General features: G+C 36.2%; 3 protein-coding genes across 3 annotated transcripts; 1 reads left to right on the forward strand and 2 right to left on the reverse strand.

Annotated features, from left to right (window-relative positions):
* Positions 1–7730: 7730 nt before the first annotated feature.
* On the reverse strand, positions 7731–9876 carry CBG00962 (the record flags this gene model as incomplete). The annotated part of the gene is made up of 5 exons (XM_002629685.1): positions 7731–8036; positions 8086–8433; positions 8915–9232; positions 9293–9433; positions 9808–9876. The coding sequence occupies 5 exons, from the start codon at positions 9874–9876 to the stop codon at positions 7731–7733; spliced, it is 1182 nt and encodes a 393-aa protein (XP_002629731.1).
* A 181-nt stretch (positions 9877–10057) lies between these two features.
* CBG00961 lies at positions 10058–11820 on the reverse strand (the record flags this gene model as incomplete). Its single annotated transcript, XM_002629684.1, has 6 exons — positions 10058–10210; positions 10490–10618; positions 10906–11122; positions 11241–11384; positions 11490–11712; positions 11760–11820. 6 exons carry the CDS (start codon positions 11818–11820, stop codon positions 10058–10060), a joined length of 927 nt encoding a protein of 308 aa, XP_002629730.1.
* A 173-nt stretch (positions 11821–11993) lies between these two features.
* On the forward strand, positions 11994–14113 carry Cbr-tag-124 (the record flags this gene model as incomplete). The annotated part of the gene is made up of 7 exons (XM_002629683.1): positions 11994–12039; positions 12082–12209; positions 12259–12383; positions 12428–12665; positions 12711–12861; positions 13447–13658; positions 13808–14113. The coding sequence occupies 7 exons, from the start codon at positions 11994–11996 to the stop codon at positions 14111–14113; spliced, it is 1206 nt and encodes a 401-aa protein (XP_002629729.1).
* Positions 14114–14390: the final 277 nt, after the last annotated feature.

Genomic DNA, 14390 nt, shown 5'->3' on the forward strand with positions numbered 1-14390 from the left:
AGTCTAAACAGGAGTCGATTTGATGAAGTTTTTTTTTAAATTTAAAGGCACATGGCTATTTTGTAATTTTNTGAAAAATTCAATTTCACTGAAACATGACTTGTTTGGGCTTATTTTGAAGCTAAAACTTTGACTTTAACTATCTAGGTTCCTAGGCTAGATACAAAAAAAATAGTTAACATGTAAAATGTGTAAAATACAATTTCACACATTTTACTAGTCGACAATTTTTTTATATCTATCGCAATAACCGAGATAATTCAGTTGAAAGAAAAAGGGTACTACGGTACAAAGGAGAGAGCATGGTGAACGTCTAGCTAAACCTCAATTTCCTGGGTTCCTAAAACAGATACAAGACAATTGTCAACAAGTAAAATGTGCGAAATGGGATTTTGCACTTTTTTTAGTTGACAACTTTTTGATAACTATTACAGGAAATGAGATAAAGATTCGGAGTGAAGTGGTATTTCTGTAGCAGAGAAGAGCAAAGTTACCGCGCAGCTAAACCTCAATTATCTGAGTTCCCATTATCGTTACAAAAACTATCAACTAGTAAAGTGTGTAAAATCCAATTTCACACATTTTACTAGTGGACAATTTGTTGATATCTATTACAGAAGCTGAGATAAAGATGCGGAATGAAAAGGTACTACTGTAGCTAAGCCAGTAGCGATGAAACCTGATGAGTCTCAATAAGATTCTGAACCCATCACTCTTTAAAAATCCGAAAATCCATTGATAGGGAACCTCCTTATAAGTCCTGAAAATTCTGAACCCATAATTCCTGAAAGATCCGGGCAGTTATCGCCACTTTGACCATAATTATCTAGATTGGTAAAATAGATACAAGAAAACTGTCAACTAGTAAAATGTGTGAAATTTAGTTTTATAAATTTTCTTAGTTGATAGCTTTTTGATATCTATCACAACAGCCAAGATAATCATGTTCAAAAAAGTGGTACTACGGTAGCTAAGCCAATAGCAAGGAAACCATAGTTTTTCATTAAAATTCTGGACTCATGATCCGGAAAAAAGGAGAAAATCAACAAATTAACTAAAACTACACAAATAGAATAGATACACATTTTGTTCTTGAGAGGTGGGTGATAAAATGTGTTTTGGGTGAGAAGAGAGAAGGGGAAAAGGTGTCACGTGTCGAGCGAAATGGGAGGAGGAGGACAAGAATTGGTTGACACCACGAGGTAGATCTTTGGGGTCTCTCCAACTATTTTTTTTTGTTGTTTTTCGAAACGATAGGTTGGAGAGAGATTGGAGACATGTTTTTTGGAAAAAAATAACTAGAAAGGACAGGAAACGGGGAATCCTAGGGGCAGAAAGCTAGAAATCTAGAGAAGTACAGTCAGAAAATCTTGTCACCGAGTTGAAAACTTTGCCAGTTTACAATATTTTGGAAAATTTTTAAATTTCTGTATACTTAACGTTTTTAGCTTTAAATGAGCCTAAACACGACATAGTTTGGTGACAATTGAATTTTTCAAAATCTCAAAATTGTCCATGGGCCTTTAAATTCAAAAACTCAAAGCTAACAAAACTGGGTCGTGTTTAGACTCATTTTGAAGCTAAAAATGTGAAAAAACAGAAAAATATAGTTGGAAATTTCTCCAATCCCAAGTTTTCGACTAATGGTCAAATTACTAAAAAAAAATAATTTTTTGAAAATGTTTTAACTTTGCCAGTTTACAATATTTTTGGCATTTCAATGAGTTTTTATGTTGTTTTTTGAATTTATCCCTTTGAGAGTTTCAAAATGAGTATAAACATGACCTACTTTCCTTGATTTTCAAATTTTGGACCCCAGGTGCCTTTAAAAGGTTAATTTTCAAATTCAAAGGAACATAGTCGTGTTTATACTCATTTTGAAACTCTTGAAGCGGTAAATTCAAACTTTAAAGTTTTATCAAAAAATATTGAAAAATGCACACGTTGTGATCAAATCAATATGCTGAAAAACAGGGCCCCTAACTTCTAACTTTGAGCTCGAATAACTCAGTTCGTTTGAGAGATATCAAAATTTTGTCGCCTGATAAAATATTTATCATATTACCAAAAGCGTTTTATCAGTTGACAAATTTTTGATATCTCATACAGGAACTGAGATAATTGAGCTCAAACTTGGGACTCTTCTATTACAGGCTTTACGGTATTCATAGGAATTGACTTCCTGGAAACTTCTAGACCATATTCAAAGAATTATGTTCTCTGTCATAGCCACCTATTGATTCCTATCTCCCACCCAATCCTAATTAAACGGAACAGACACTAGGCGGTCGGGATGTTATCTACAACTCAAATCTTATCCATCTCGTTTTGTTGGTCACAGAAATTTGGAATTGCAAGGGAAAAGGAGGGTACATACACTCTGACATCATCAGGTCAAAGATTGATTTTGAAAGGCGAAAAAAATGATATGAAAAGTTGGAAATTGAAAATTGGGGAATTTGAAAAATGTGAGTGTTCAGAGGATCTGGAACTTTTGAAGAATCCCTAATCAAGAAATCCAGAAAAATAAATAGAAATTTAGAAAAAAAAAACTGAAAATCGTGATTTTTCGAATTTCAGAATTTCAAAACTTTAGCAATTTCAAAACTTTACCGAATTTCATAATTCCAGGATTTCAAATTTTCCAAAATTCCAATTTCAGACATTTCTAGATTTTTGATTTTTTTCAAAATTTCAGAATTTCAAAACTTCTGAATTTCAAACTATTAGAATTTCAGAATTTCGAAGTTTTTAGAATTCCAGATTTTCAGAATTTCAAAATTTCAGAATTTCAGATAATTCGGATTTCAGCCATTTCTAGATTTTTAACAAATAATTTCAAATTTTCTGAATTTCAGAATTTTAGAATTTCTTATTTTCAAATTTTCAGAAATTCAGAAATTCAGAAATTCGGAAATTCAGGGACACAGAATTTCGAAATTTCAGGCTTTCAAATTTTCCGAATTTCAAAATTTCCGAATTTCAGAAAATACGGATTTCAGTCATTTCTAGATTTAAAAAAAATAATTCCAGAATTCCAGAGTTTCAGAGTTTCAAAATTTTAGAATTTCAGAATTTCAGAAAAAATTCAAAAAAAAGGCAATTATTATATGAGAAGCGACAAAAAAAAATTAGCATTTTCTTTGCCAATTTTTATAGACACTCAAATTTGAATTTAAAAAAAAATTTTTTTAACCAAAATGCATTAGCAGCAAAATAAATAAAAAAATTTGTGAACCAATCTCTGATGTATGTGAAAGAGTTGCAATCGTTTCTTCAGGCGTCATAGGATGAGGAAGAGAGAGTAGCAACACAAAAAAAGACCGAAAAAAAGAGAAGAGAGAAAAAGAGATGTTAGAGGACAGCACACGCGCTTCCTCTCGCATAGTCTGCGTCTCTTCAATGACTAATACTATCTCGTTGAAGCGAGAGAGTGCACTATTTGATGTGAATCAGGTGGAGACGCGGAGAAAAGAGAGGTGAACAAAACATACACTACTATCACGTGGCGGGTTAGTAAGAATTTTCGCTGGTTGGGAGAAAACTGATAGGGCTGACTAGAGAAAAAATGTTGTTTTTGCAAAAAATATGTAATCCTTTTATATTAATTTCCTCAGTATTCATTTCCGGGGCTTCCTGTATTTATCTAAAAGCTTGTTATTTCGGTTCTGTGTTTTTTACTAGATAGTTTTTTTTTATTTTTCTAGGGATTTTGAATAATGCTCATTATCCTGAATATGGCATTTTCCAAAGCCTTTTTTGAACTTTTTAAAAGTTCGATTTTTTTTAAGTTTGAGCCAATTTATCTCGGTTCCTGTGAAAGATATCAAAAAGTTTTCAACTAACAAAATATTGGTTATATTATGATAAACATTTTATCAGTTGACCACTTTTTGATATCTTTTACAGGAAATGAGATAAATTGGCTCAAAGTTATGGGGCCCTCACTGGGTTCGAACTGTTGAGGTATGCTGTTGCGCTCTATTGAGAAAGTGACGTAGAAAAGTTTTAGGCCTGTGAAAAATGCAATATTTCTTTTTTTTAAATTGCTGTTCCACCTAGAAAATATTTTCTAACGCTCTCGGTGGAGCGTAACAGCATGCCACAATAGTTCGAACCTTGTAAGGGTTACCTAACTTTGAGCCGATTTATCTTGCTTCATGTGAAAGATATCAAAAAAGTGTCAACTGAAAGAATATAGGTGATATTATGATCAGTATTTCATCAGTTTACAAATTTCTGATATCTTTTACAGAAACCGAGATAAATAGAGTTGGAGTTAGAATGATCGTTTATTATAGGTTTCAAAGTTGGAATTAAGCATTGTTCTGGTGCTAAATGGAGTTGCGCAGAAAAAATTTTTATTTTCAAAAAATGAGAAAAACCAAAAAACCCAGAAAATCCAGAAACCAAACAACCCTTTAATATCCTTTTCTTGCGTTTTTGAGCTCAATTATCTTGTTTCCTATGAAAGATATAAAAAACTTGTCCACTGATAAAATGTTGGTCATAATATCATAAACAGTTTGTTAGTTCAACATTTTCTGATATCTTTTACAGGAAACGAGATAAGTGAGCTCAAAGTTAAAGATTTCGAGTCACGAGGAAGCTGGCGACCGCTCCGCCGACACGCGACGCATCCAACATTGGCTCGATGCCAAATTTCAAAACTAGGTTTTCTTCTGCGGTGTCGTTTAACAGTCTAGTTTTACACATTCTAAGACATCGTACAATGACATCATCAACCTCCAAAAAGACCCCTCTTATTACTAATCTTCTCTCCAATATCAAATCGTTCGGAACACGTTTTGTATGGTTTGCGCCTCCAAAATAGTATTGTGTGTGATCTCTGTCATTCTCCGACGACACCATACACACAACGGTCGACCAAAGCGCAAGCTGTTTGTCGGGGAAAAAATGATGGGCGGTTCTTTGATTGTTGATGTGTGTCAGCATCCATTATGGAAAGTGGAGATGGTGATAACGAAACTGGCAGTCAGCACAAATTTTGGAATTCTCAGCGAGAATTGGGGGAAAATGGTATTGTACTTCGCAAAAAAAAAAAACAAATCCTTCAGCTACCAGAAACACGAAATACAGACATTTGAAGTGCCCGAGGTTAGAGACGCAGGCGACGAGACACACTGCGTCTCTAACTTTCTTGTTTAGCATCTACTGGTTCCTCATGGTATTCTACACATTTCTGTCCAAAAATCGTGATTCTGGGTCGTCTAGAAGCCGAGATACAGACGTTTAAAGTTTCCGAGGTTAGAGACGCAGCGTGTCTCGCCGTCTGGCGTCTCTAGCCTCCTAAACTTGGAATGGCTATATCTCGACTTCTAGAAGCGCTAGAAAACTCGTTTTTAAACTGAATTAAAGGAAATTTTGTCTATTTTGTAATCATAAATGGAAAATCTGAGGAAACAGGAAATTTTGAGATAACAGGCCAACGGCGGACCAATGGCGGACGAACGCCAGTCGTGATTTGAGGACCTCCTTAAAAGAGATTCCGAATTTGGGTATTCTTAAAAGAAACAGTACAAAACTACAGTGTATGGATCCAGAATGTTCTAAAGTACACACAATGTCAGGGAGTGTGGGTTAAAGATCACTTTTTCCCCTATTTCTTCTTCTCATTACATTTTTTTTGTTTGTTTGTCTTTCTGTGTCCCACACGTTGTTGATCTACCAAGTTACGTAGGAGAGAGAGAGAGAGCGAAAATATGAGAAGATCTTAGTTTCGGTAGAGCCCCAAGGAGAATTTGTACTTTGGGTGTTAGTATATCTGAAATAGGCTGAAAAGTATTTATTCGTTTTTTTAGAAAAATTAAAACCTCAGAATGATCAAAATTGACGCTCCAAAAAAACAATATCCCTCTAATAGATGCCCACCCAAACTATCAACTTCGAGCTCAATTATTTCGGTTCCTTCGAGAGATGTCAAAATTTTGTCAACTGAAAATATGTTCAGCATAACATTATCAATATTTTATTAATTAATCACTTTTTCATATCTTTTACATAATTGAGATATACGGGCCCAAAGATGAGTCGCTCAGCTGGCGACGGCTACGCCGACATACGCGGCGAATCAACGTTGAGCTCAATTATCTCCATTTCGGTAAAAGATATCAAAAATTAGTCAACTAATAAAATACTGCTCATGTTATGATAAATACTTTATCAGTGAGCAAATTTTTGATATCTCTCACAGCAATCGAGATGAGATGATCCTAAAATTGATGATTTTAGGGAGACACCTTATTAGAGGTTTACAGAACTTGAAGCCAAAAAAATACCCTATTCCTCTAATAGAAGTCTACCCAGACTGTCATCTTTGAGATTAATGATCTCCATTTCTATGAAAGATATCAAAAATTCGTCAACTGATAAAATGTTCAGCATTATATCATCAACATTTTATCAGTGAAACAATTTCTGATATCTCTTATAAGAACCGAGATAAATGACCTAGAAAATCAGTACACTTCAAAGCTTGAAGGTTATTTTGAGGTCCATTTTTTTGAATTAGACTTCATTTCATTAGAACCAGAGGATGCATAAATTTCGAAACTTCCATTGCTTCCCCTTAATTCCAAGAAAAAGAAGATACCTATGATAAAGAATCGTATTATCAAGACTTCAGAAGATGGATTGCCTATCTGATATAAATGGTTCAATCGGTTCATTGTCACGAGGAGAGGACTGCTGCTACTCCAAAAGATTGATTATCCTACGAAAAAAGATAACAGTTTTTGTTTGATAAGAGACATCTCTCTAGTCATACTAAGAACACGTTGCCTGCCTTTATTGAAAATTGGGGTCTGCTATGAAATAAAGATTTTCCAGAGCTTCAAAATGAGCAAAAATACAACCTTTTCTAATCGAAGGACATCCTAACTTTGAGCTCAATTATCTCGAGTCCTGTGAAAGATATCAAAAAGTGGTCAACTGATAAAATGTTTGCCATATTATCACCAATATTTTATCAGTTTACAGATTTTTGATATCTTTTACTGGAACTGAGATATATAAGCTCAAAAACGCAAGCAGAGGGGAGCGTATTACAGTGGTAGCGACCGAGGTTGCCACCGCGTAGCTCAATTATCTCGAGTAATGTAAGAGCTATAAAAAAGCGACTAACTGATAAAACGTTAATCATAATTTCAACAATATTTTGCTAATTGACAACTTTTTGATATCTCTTACAGGAACCGAGATAATTGAGCTCAAAGTTAGGGTACCCAGAAAGTACGCATCAAACTAGCACATGGCTTTTTTTTCAAGAGCTTCGAAATGAGCAAAAATACAGTATTCTGATAAAAGGACACTCAAACTTTGAGCTCAATTATTTCGATTCCTGTGAATGATATCAAAAATTGGTCAGCTGATACAATGTTTTTCATATTATTACCAATCTTTTATCAGTATATAAATTTTTGATATCTTTTACGGCAACGGAGATATATAAGCTCAAAACTGAAGGTTTGACTGAGCTTCTATTAGAAGAAGTACGGTATTTATTCAAATTTCAAAAAAACCTAAAAATTAAAAAAAACATTTTTTACTTGAAAAATCCTAAAATTCTTGAAAATCCTTCGAAAATCGAAAAATCGAAAAATTCAATTTGTATAATGTTTATTGTCTAAATATCAAGAAAAATGCAAAAAATAACAAAATCAAAATCAACAAGAAAAACCTCAAAAAAACAAAAATCAATCTAAAAAATCCTATTTCTCCTGAGTAATCAATTTTCCATTACAAGTAACAATGAGTCTGGCATAGAGCTGCCGCTGAAACAGAGAATGAAGGTGTTCATTGACTCTTCGTCCGATTTCCGAAATCCGTTTTCCTCCTTTTCCAATTACCAATGATCCGTCGCGTGGCTTCTGGCATCGGATCTCTCCGACGATTTGAAGAACCTCTCCTTGCTCTTCCCATTCGGAAATTCGTACTTGTACCGAGTATGCCACGTTAGAAGGCGTTGTGTCGAGGACTGCGGCACGAATCGAGTCGATGCATAGTTGTTGGGCACTCTGTAAACAGGCGGGAATTCAAATTTTAAAGAATTAAAGTTTTAAAAACCTCTCCCGTCGGCATTCCCTGATCCATTTTCCACTCTCCATCCGGCGAGATATTCATCAAATGAGTCCGCAACTCGTCGATTCCCTCTCCACTCAACGAGCTCACAAAAAACACTCGTTCGAATCCCGACCATCCACAAATCGTTCGAAAAAGCGCACGAGTATCGTTGTAGCTACATTTCCAGGTGGGTTTTTGGATGAGCTCTCGAAACTGTGCCTTCCATTTATCGTCTGTTGGTTGGTGGGACGAATTGGGTGACGACGAGGAGAGGGATGTTCCGAGACGACCGATTTGAGCGGGTTTAGTCGTGATTTGTTGATTATTAGCGAGTTGGCCATTGGTTAGGATCTGAAAAGCCAAGCATCTCATCAAAGGACCGACCATGACGTTTCAGAACTTTTCTGCATTTTTGCATAGTGGTTTTTGTACATCAAATGAGCATTGTTCATTTCAATTTATTGTTTTTCTGCTTTTCTATTCGTTCTCATCTACCGTACTCTCCAAATTATAATAGGGTCATACTCCGAAACTCTCAAAAAATATATTTAAAAAATCGAAATTTTCAAAAAACGATGTCTAAAAGTACGCAGAAAAATACGTTCAGTAATGACACCGTTTTCGAAAATTTCGATTTTTTTAGAGTTTCCGAGTATGATTCTATATAATTTGGAGAGTACGGTAGATGAGAACGAATAGAAAAGCAGAAAAACAACAAATTGAAATGAGCAATGCTCATTTGGTGGACAAAAAGCAGTATACAAAAATGCAGAAAAGTTCTGAAACGTCGTGGTTCTGAAACGTCCCGGAGCCACCATGCCACCCTTCGTACCTCAACCAACGGTAACAAATCCGTCCTCCGCATCACCAAATCAATTTTATTCATGACAAGAGTGCTCGGCACATGAGAATATCTATGCAGCATATGAAGTACTCGATGATGAATGTAGGCTCCGGGCGCCGTCGAATCCTGAACCACCAGGATGTGTTGAGCCCTCTGAAGTGCTCGTTCGGGATCTTGAAGTACACGATCACCGCTCGTCGCGCTGGTCCCTTTCATTGTCTGACGAACGTGCGAGGTGCTGACGGCTCCTGGAGAATCGGTGAACACCAGTTGGGTACTGTCTGTGCAGATCGACGCGGAGATGTTCTGGAAATTTCGGAGAAATGCGTTTTTTGTCGACTATTGATGAAAAATTTGAATTCTTACCCTTGTGGTCGTGTCCATTTTACTGCTAACCGCGGATAGTGGACATCTGACTAACGAGTTGGTGAGCAGCGATTTTCCGACGTTCGGCGCGCCGATCACAGCCAATTGAAGGCATTTTGTGAGCGGTTGGGTGGGCGTTTTCTGGAAATTTTAATTTTGAATTTGGCGGGAAATTTGAATTTTTAGGTTATTGAAAAATTCCAATTTTTGAGATCTGGCCAATTCTTCGGATAGATTTTTTTTGGGAAAAGTGGGCGGAGCCTTAATTTTAAGCCTGGTTCAAGCCAATTTTTCTGAAAATACTTATTTTTTCAAACATTTTTTGGAAAGATTTTCAAGATTTTTCTGAAAATCCATATTTAAAACATTTTTCTGAAAATTTTCTTGGAAATTCTAGATTTTCAAGATTTTTCTGAATTTTTCTTTACTGAAAACCAATTTTTCGGGATTTTGCTTAACACTTTGTATTTTTGAATAAGTTTTTCTGAAAATTCCCAAAAAAATTGTTTGCCCACTTCAAAACTAGCCGAAGTGGACGCTGTGGAGAATAGGCGACACGCCACGTGGATTCGCTGAATGAGCATCTGGGAAAATCAAATTGTTCTGGAAAAAAGAGCATTTTTTGACAAAAAAATGAGATAAAAACTGGAAATTTTCCTGGGAAAAATCTACAAAAAAAGGACTTGATAACAATTTTTATATGGAGAAAAATGGATAAAAATCAGCAAAAATATAACAAAAAAGAAACGAAAAAAAGGCAAGATTTCAAGACAAAAAGTGAATATCGGCTTTGTTAAAGGCGAGAAGAAGTGCCAAAAAGTCCTCGACTCGCATTTTTCGGGCTCGATTTTCAGCGTAGCCGGACGCGGTCAACGTCTCCTCGATCAGCTTTTTCATGTTGAAATCCTTGGGGAGGGGCTGGAAATGTTGGAATTTTTGGGTTTTTTGCCGCGAAAATACCGTAAAACCTGAAATAAAAGCACCCCCCTCCCACTGTCAATTTTGAGCTCAATTATCTCGACTCCTATAAGAGATAACAAAAATGTGTCAGCTGATAAAACGTTTGCGATATTATGATACACATTTTATCAGTTGACAACTTTTTGATATCTTTGACAGGAATCTAGATTGATTGGCTCAAAGTTGAATGTTAGGGGGGCCCTTCTATTACAAGTTTTACGGTTGATTAAAAAAAACCTTGTTCTTCATACTGCAAACTTTTCGATAGTTATCCTCGATGACTTCAATCACGTTGGAAAGACGGAAAATCGCCAGGAGAGTCTTGTTTTTTCGCATAAAGCATAGACGGAGGAGTCCTTCCCATTCCTGGAAAATATTCGAAAAAATTGGGATTTGATTGGAAAATCATGAAAAATGACTCAAAAATCACGAAAAATGAAAAAAAAACAACTAAAATTTGTTTAAATTGCCTCAAAAATCGAATTTTTAGTCATGTTGTCGGATTTTAATGAATTTTTAAGTCATTTTTTCGGATTTTTAGACTTTTTAGACGATTTTTAGACGGATTTTTAGATTTTAGTTTTTCATGGATTTTCTGCACAAAATAAGGCAAAAAAGCGGTCCAAACCCCTAAATTTCCCCCCAAGACTAACCACAAAATTCACTGGCGGCGGTGGATTCTTCGGCGCGATCCGGACCACAGCCGAGTCGACTTTTGGCGGTGGACGGAACTCGGTTCGCTTCACTTTCATCAGCATTTCCACTTTGGCTAGCAGCTGAACGTTGACAGACAGTCTACTGTAGTCCTTGTCGCCCGGACGAGCCACCAGACGGTCGGCGAACTCTTTTTGGAACATGAGAACGGCGTATCTTCAGGAAAAATGGGTTTTTAGAGGAAAAATGGGGTTCAAAGGGTCAAAATGTGTGGAAAATCATGTAAAAATTCAAAAAAATCCGAAAATTCCAGTCAAAAACCCAATTTTCTCACCTTGGAAGTGGTCTGTGCAGAAGCAATTTCTGTACGAATGGCGAAGAAATTTGATATGGAAGATTTGCGACGCACACATCAAAAAATGGCCATTCCTGCTTCATGACATCACCTCCGTTGACTTGAAGTTTGGTTTGGAGGGGGCTGAAAAAAATTGTTTTTCAAAAAAAAATTTTTAGTGTTTAAAATCAAAAAAACTCGAAATTTTTTACTTTCTGCTCAAACTTTCGCTATTTTTCAACTACTTACGTTCCCATAACTCTCTTCTTGACCTCAGCAATCATTCTAGGATCGATTTCACATGCGATCACGGTCTTAGCCACTTCCAGCATCTTCACAGTCAAATTTCCTGTTCCCGGACCCACTTCCAGCACTGTATCTGTGGATTTTAATGCTGATTTCTCGACGATTGCGTTCACAACGCCCGGATTTTTCAGAATATGCTGTCCTTTGTCGGTGTTGAATGGCAGGGCTGGAAAAAAATGGAATTTTAATGGGATTTTTAGCAAAATTTCTTACACTGAACATTTCCGGTTGATGTGCCAGCTTTTGTCTTCTTGACTTTGCTCGTTTTTCCCATTTTTTATTCGCTTGAAAATAGGTAAAAATGTGACGAAAAAAAAATAGTTGTCCTCGAGGAGTACACGGACTAGGAAACTCTTTAGAGACTCCTAGTCCGCGCGCCGTATAGTCCTCTCGGACGATTGTGTAATTTTTTCTCAATTTGATTTTTGGCTATTTAATCTCCCAAAAATGGGCACAAAAAGAGCGGGTTATGAAATAAAAAATAACAAAGAAGGTAGGCAAAATTTTTTTAACAGTTTAAAGTACAGTTTTTCAGCTAAAAAGCCAAGAATATTCGATTTCTCCGCACATCCTCGCCGAAAAATTGCCATACAATTTTTCTACCTGGGTTGGGAGCACGATGGACTTGTACAGCAGCCGAACACTCAGAATACTGTGGAACATGTAATTTTCAATGAAAAAAAAAGATAATTTTAGTAAAAAATGATTATAGCATCTCATGGAGGCATTAATAAAGACTCATATCATCGAGGATTCTATAAAATGCGATTTTTCACGATGCGGACGAACGGATAAAGGAGTTTCAGCGTTTAAGCAAACCGCAGCGTTCCTAGCAAGGTTTGAAAATTTGAAAAATTCAAAAAAAAAAATAAAATCCTCAGATCCACCTGCCCCGACCATCCCAACGTTTTCTGGAGTGATTCAACGGCTGAAGACGTCAAAAATAGCTATAAATCAAAGGACGAAGAGCTTCCCTATATAAAAATGTTGAATGGAGTGCTTCCGAAAACCATTCGAGTGTTCGCATGGGCTCCAGTGGCGCCAACATTCAATGCGAGATTTGATTGTAACAGGAGAACCTATAAATACTCATTTCCAAAAGCTGGGCTTGATTTGGAGGTGATTTTTAGTCATTTATAGTGTAAGAAATGTTTTTTTTTTCAGAAAATGCGAGAAGCTGCAAAACTGCTAATTGGTGAGCACGATTATTCGAATTTCTGTCAGATAGACATGAATAAAATGCGTTTGGAGCAGTCGTACACACGAAAAATCTACGATGTCACCGTGGAGCAGGTTTCGACGCATTCTGAGAATGGTAAGGGTGGAATTCTGAAGATCTGAGAATGAAAATCACGAAAATCGGCCCAAAAAACATGAATAATTGATTGAAAAATCATAAAAATCCGAATTTCTGATTTTTTGGAGAATACGAAATTCCTAGATTTTGAAATTCTGAGATTCTGAATTTCTGAGATTCTGTAATTCTGAGATACCGATATTCTGAGGTTCTGAGTTTCTGAAATTTTGAAAGTCCGGAAGTCTGAAATTCTGAAATTCGTGAGTTCTGAAAATCAAAAGTTTCAAAAATCTCAAAATCTGAAGTTCTGAAGATTTGAGAATTCAGAAATTGTGAAAGTCTGGCATCCAAAATTCTGAAATCTAAAATTCTGAACTTTCGAAATTCTCAAGTTCTGAAATTTCGAACATTGATAAATCTGAAAATCTGAAAGTCTGAAATTCTAAATATCCAAAATTCCCAAAAATGGAAGTCCGCAATTCTGAAATTCTGAATATCCGAAACCCTGTAATTTTGAAATTCGTAAGTCTGAGATTCCAAGATTCTGAAATTCAGCAATTTCGAAAGTTTGAACATCTGAAAATCCTAAAAATCCTCTTCCAGATATCTACTCAATGGTAGAACTGACCGTCTCCGGCAGCGGATTCCTCTGGCACATGATTCGCTACATCGTTACCGTACTCCAAGAAGTGGCACGTGGAAATGAGCAGCCTTCGCTGGTTTCAGACCTTCTAGACCTGTCAAAATATCCCAGTCGTCCTCATTACACCCTCTCCTCAGATACCCCGTTGTGTCTATTCGATTGTGGTTATAAGGTACGAAAATACGCATTTTCGTAATGATTTTGGCCAATTTTGGGCTGTTTTAGAAGAATTTGAGGCCAATTTTCATCAATGTGAAACTATTTTTGCCTTATTTCAGCTAGAAAAAACTTGAAAAACCGATTATGAATTCCCATTTTCAGCAAGAAGACGTCCAATGGCACATCCACGACGCCACACTGAAAACTACCGTATCCGGACTGCAAAAATCGTGGGCCACCTACCAGACGAGGTGTCGAATGATGGAAAATATGATAGGAGAGCTGGCTGGAATGACTGAATTGAGTTCAGAAGACGTCCGCAAAGGACTACATGAATTTGTACAGGATCGACCGATTTCGCAGAATTATGTGAAATTTGAGAAGAGAAATAAGTGCGAGAGTTTGGATGCGAAAAAGGCGAAGATTCAGATGAAGAAAGAGGCGAAAATCGAGGAAAATGGAGTTTAAATTCGGATTTTTAGTGAAAAAATCTCGTTTTGAGCTAATTTTGATCCGAAAATCTTAATGTTTGACTCAATTTTGCTGTAAATATCTCCATTTTTGAGTCATTTTCACCGTAAAAAGTCCTGTTTTTGAGCTAATTTTGGCCTGAAAATCTTGATTTTTGAGCCAGTTTGACCAGAAAATCATGATTTTTGAGCTAATTTTACCGTAAAAATCTCGTTTTTGGGCTAATTTTACCGTAAAAATCTCGTTTTTGGGCTAATTTTGACCTCAAAATCAT

The sequence above is a fragment of the Caenorhabditis briggsae genome (genome assembly GCF_000004555.2).
Source record: "Caenorhabditis briggsae complete genome, chrII, whole genome shotgun sequence".
NCBI lineage: Eukaryota > Metazoa > Nematoda > Chromadorea > Rhabditida > Rhabditidae > Caenorhabditis > Caenorhabditis briggsae.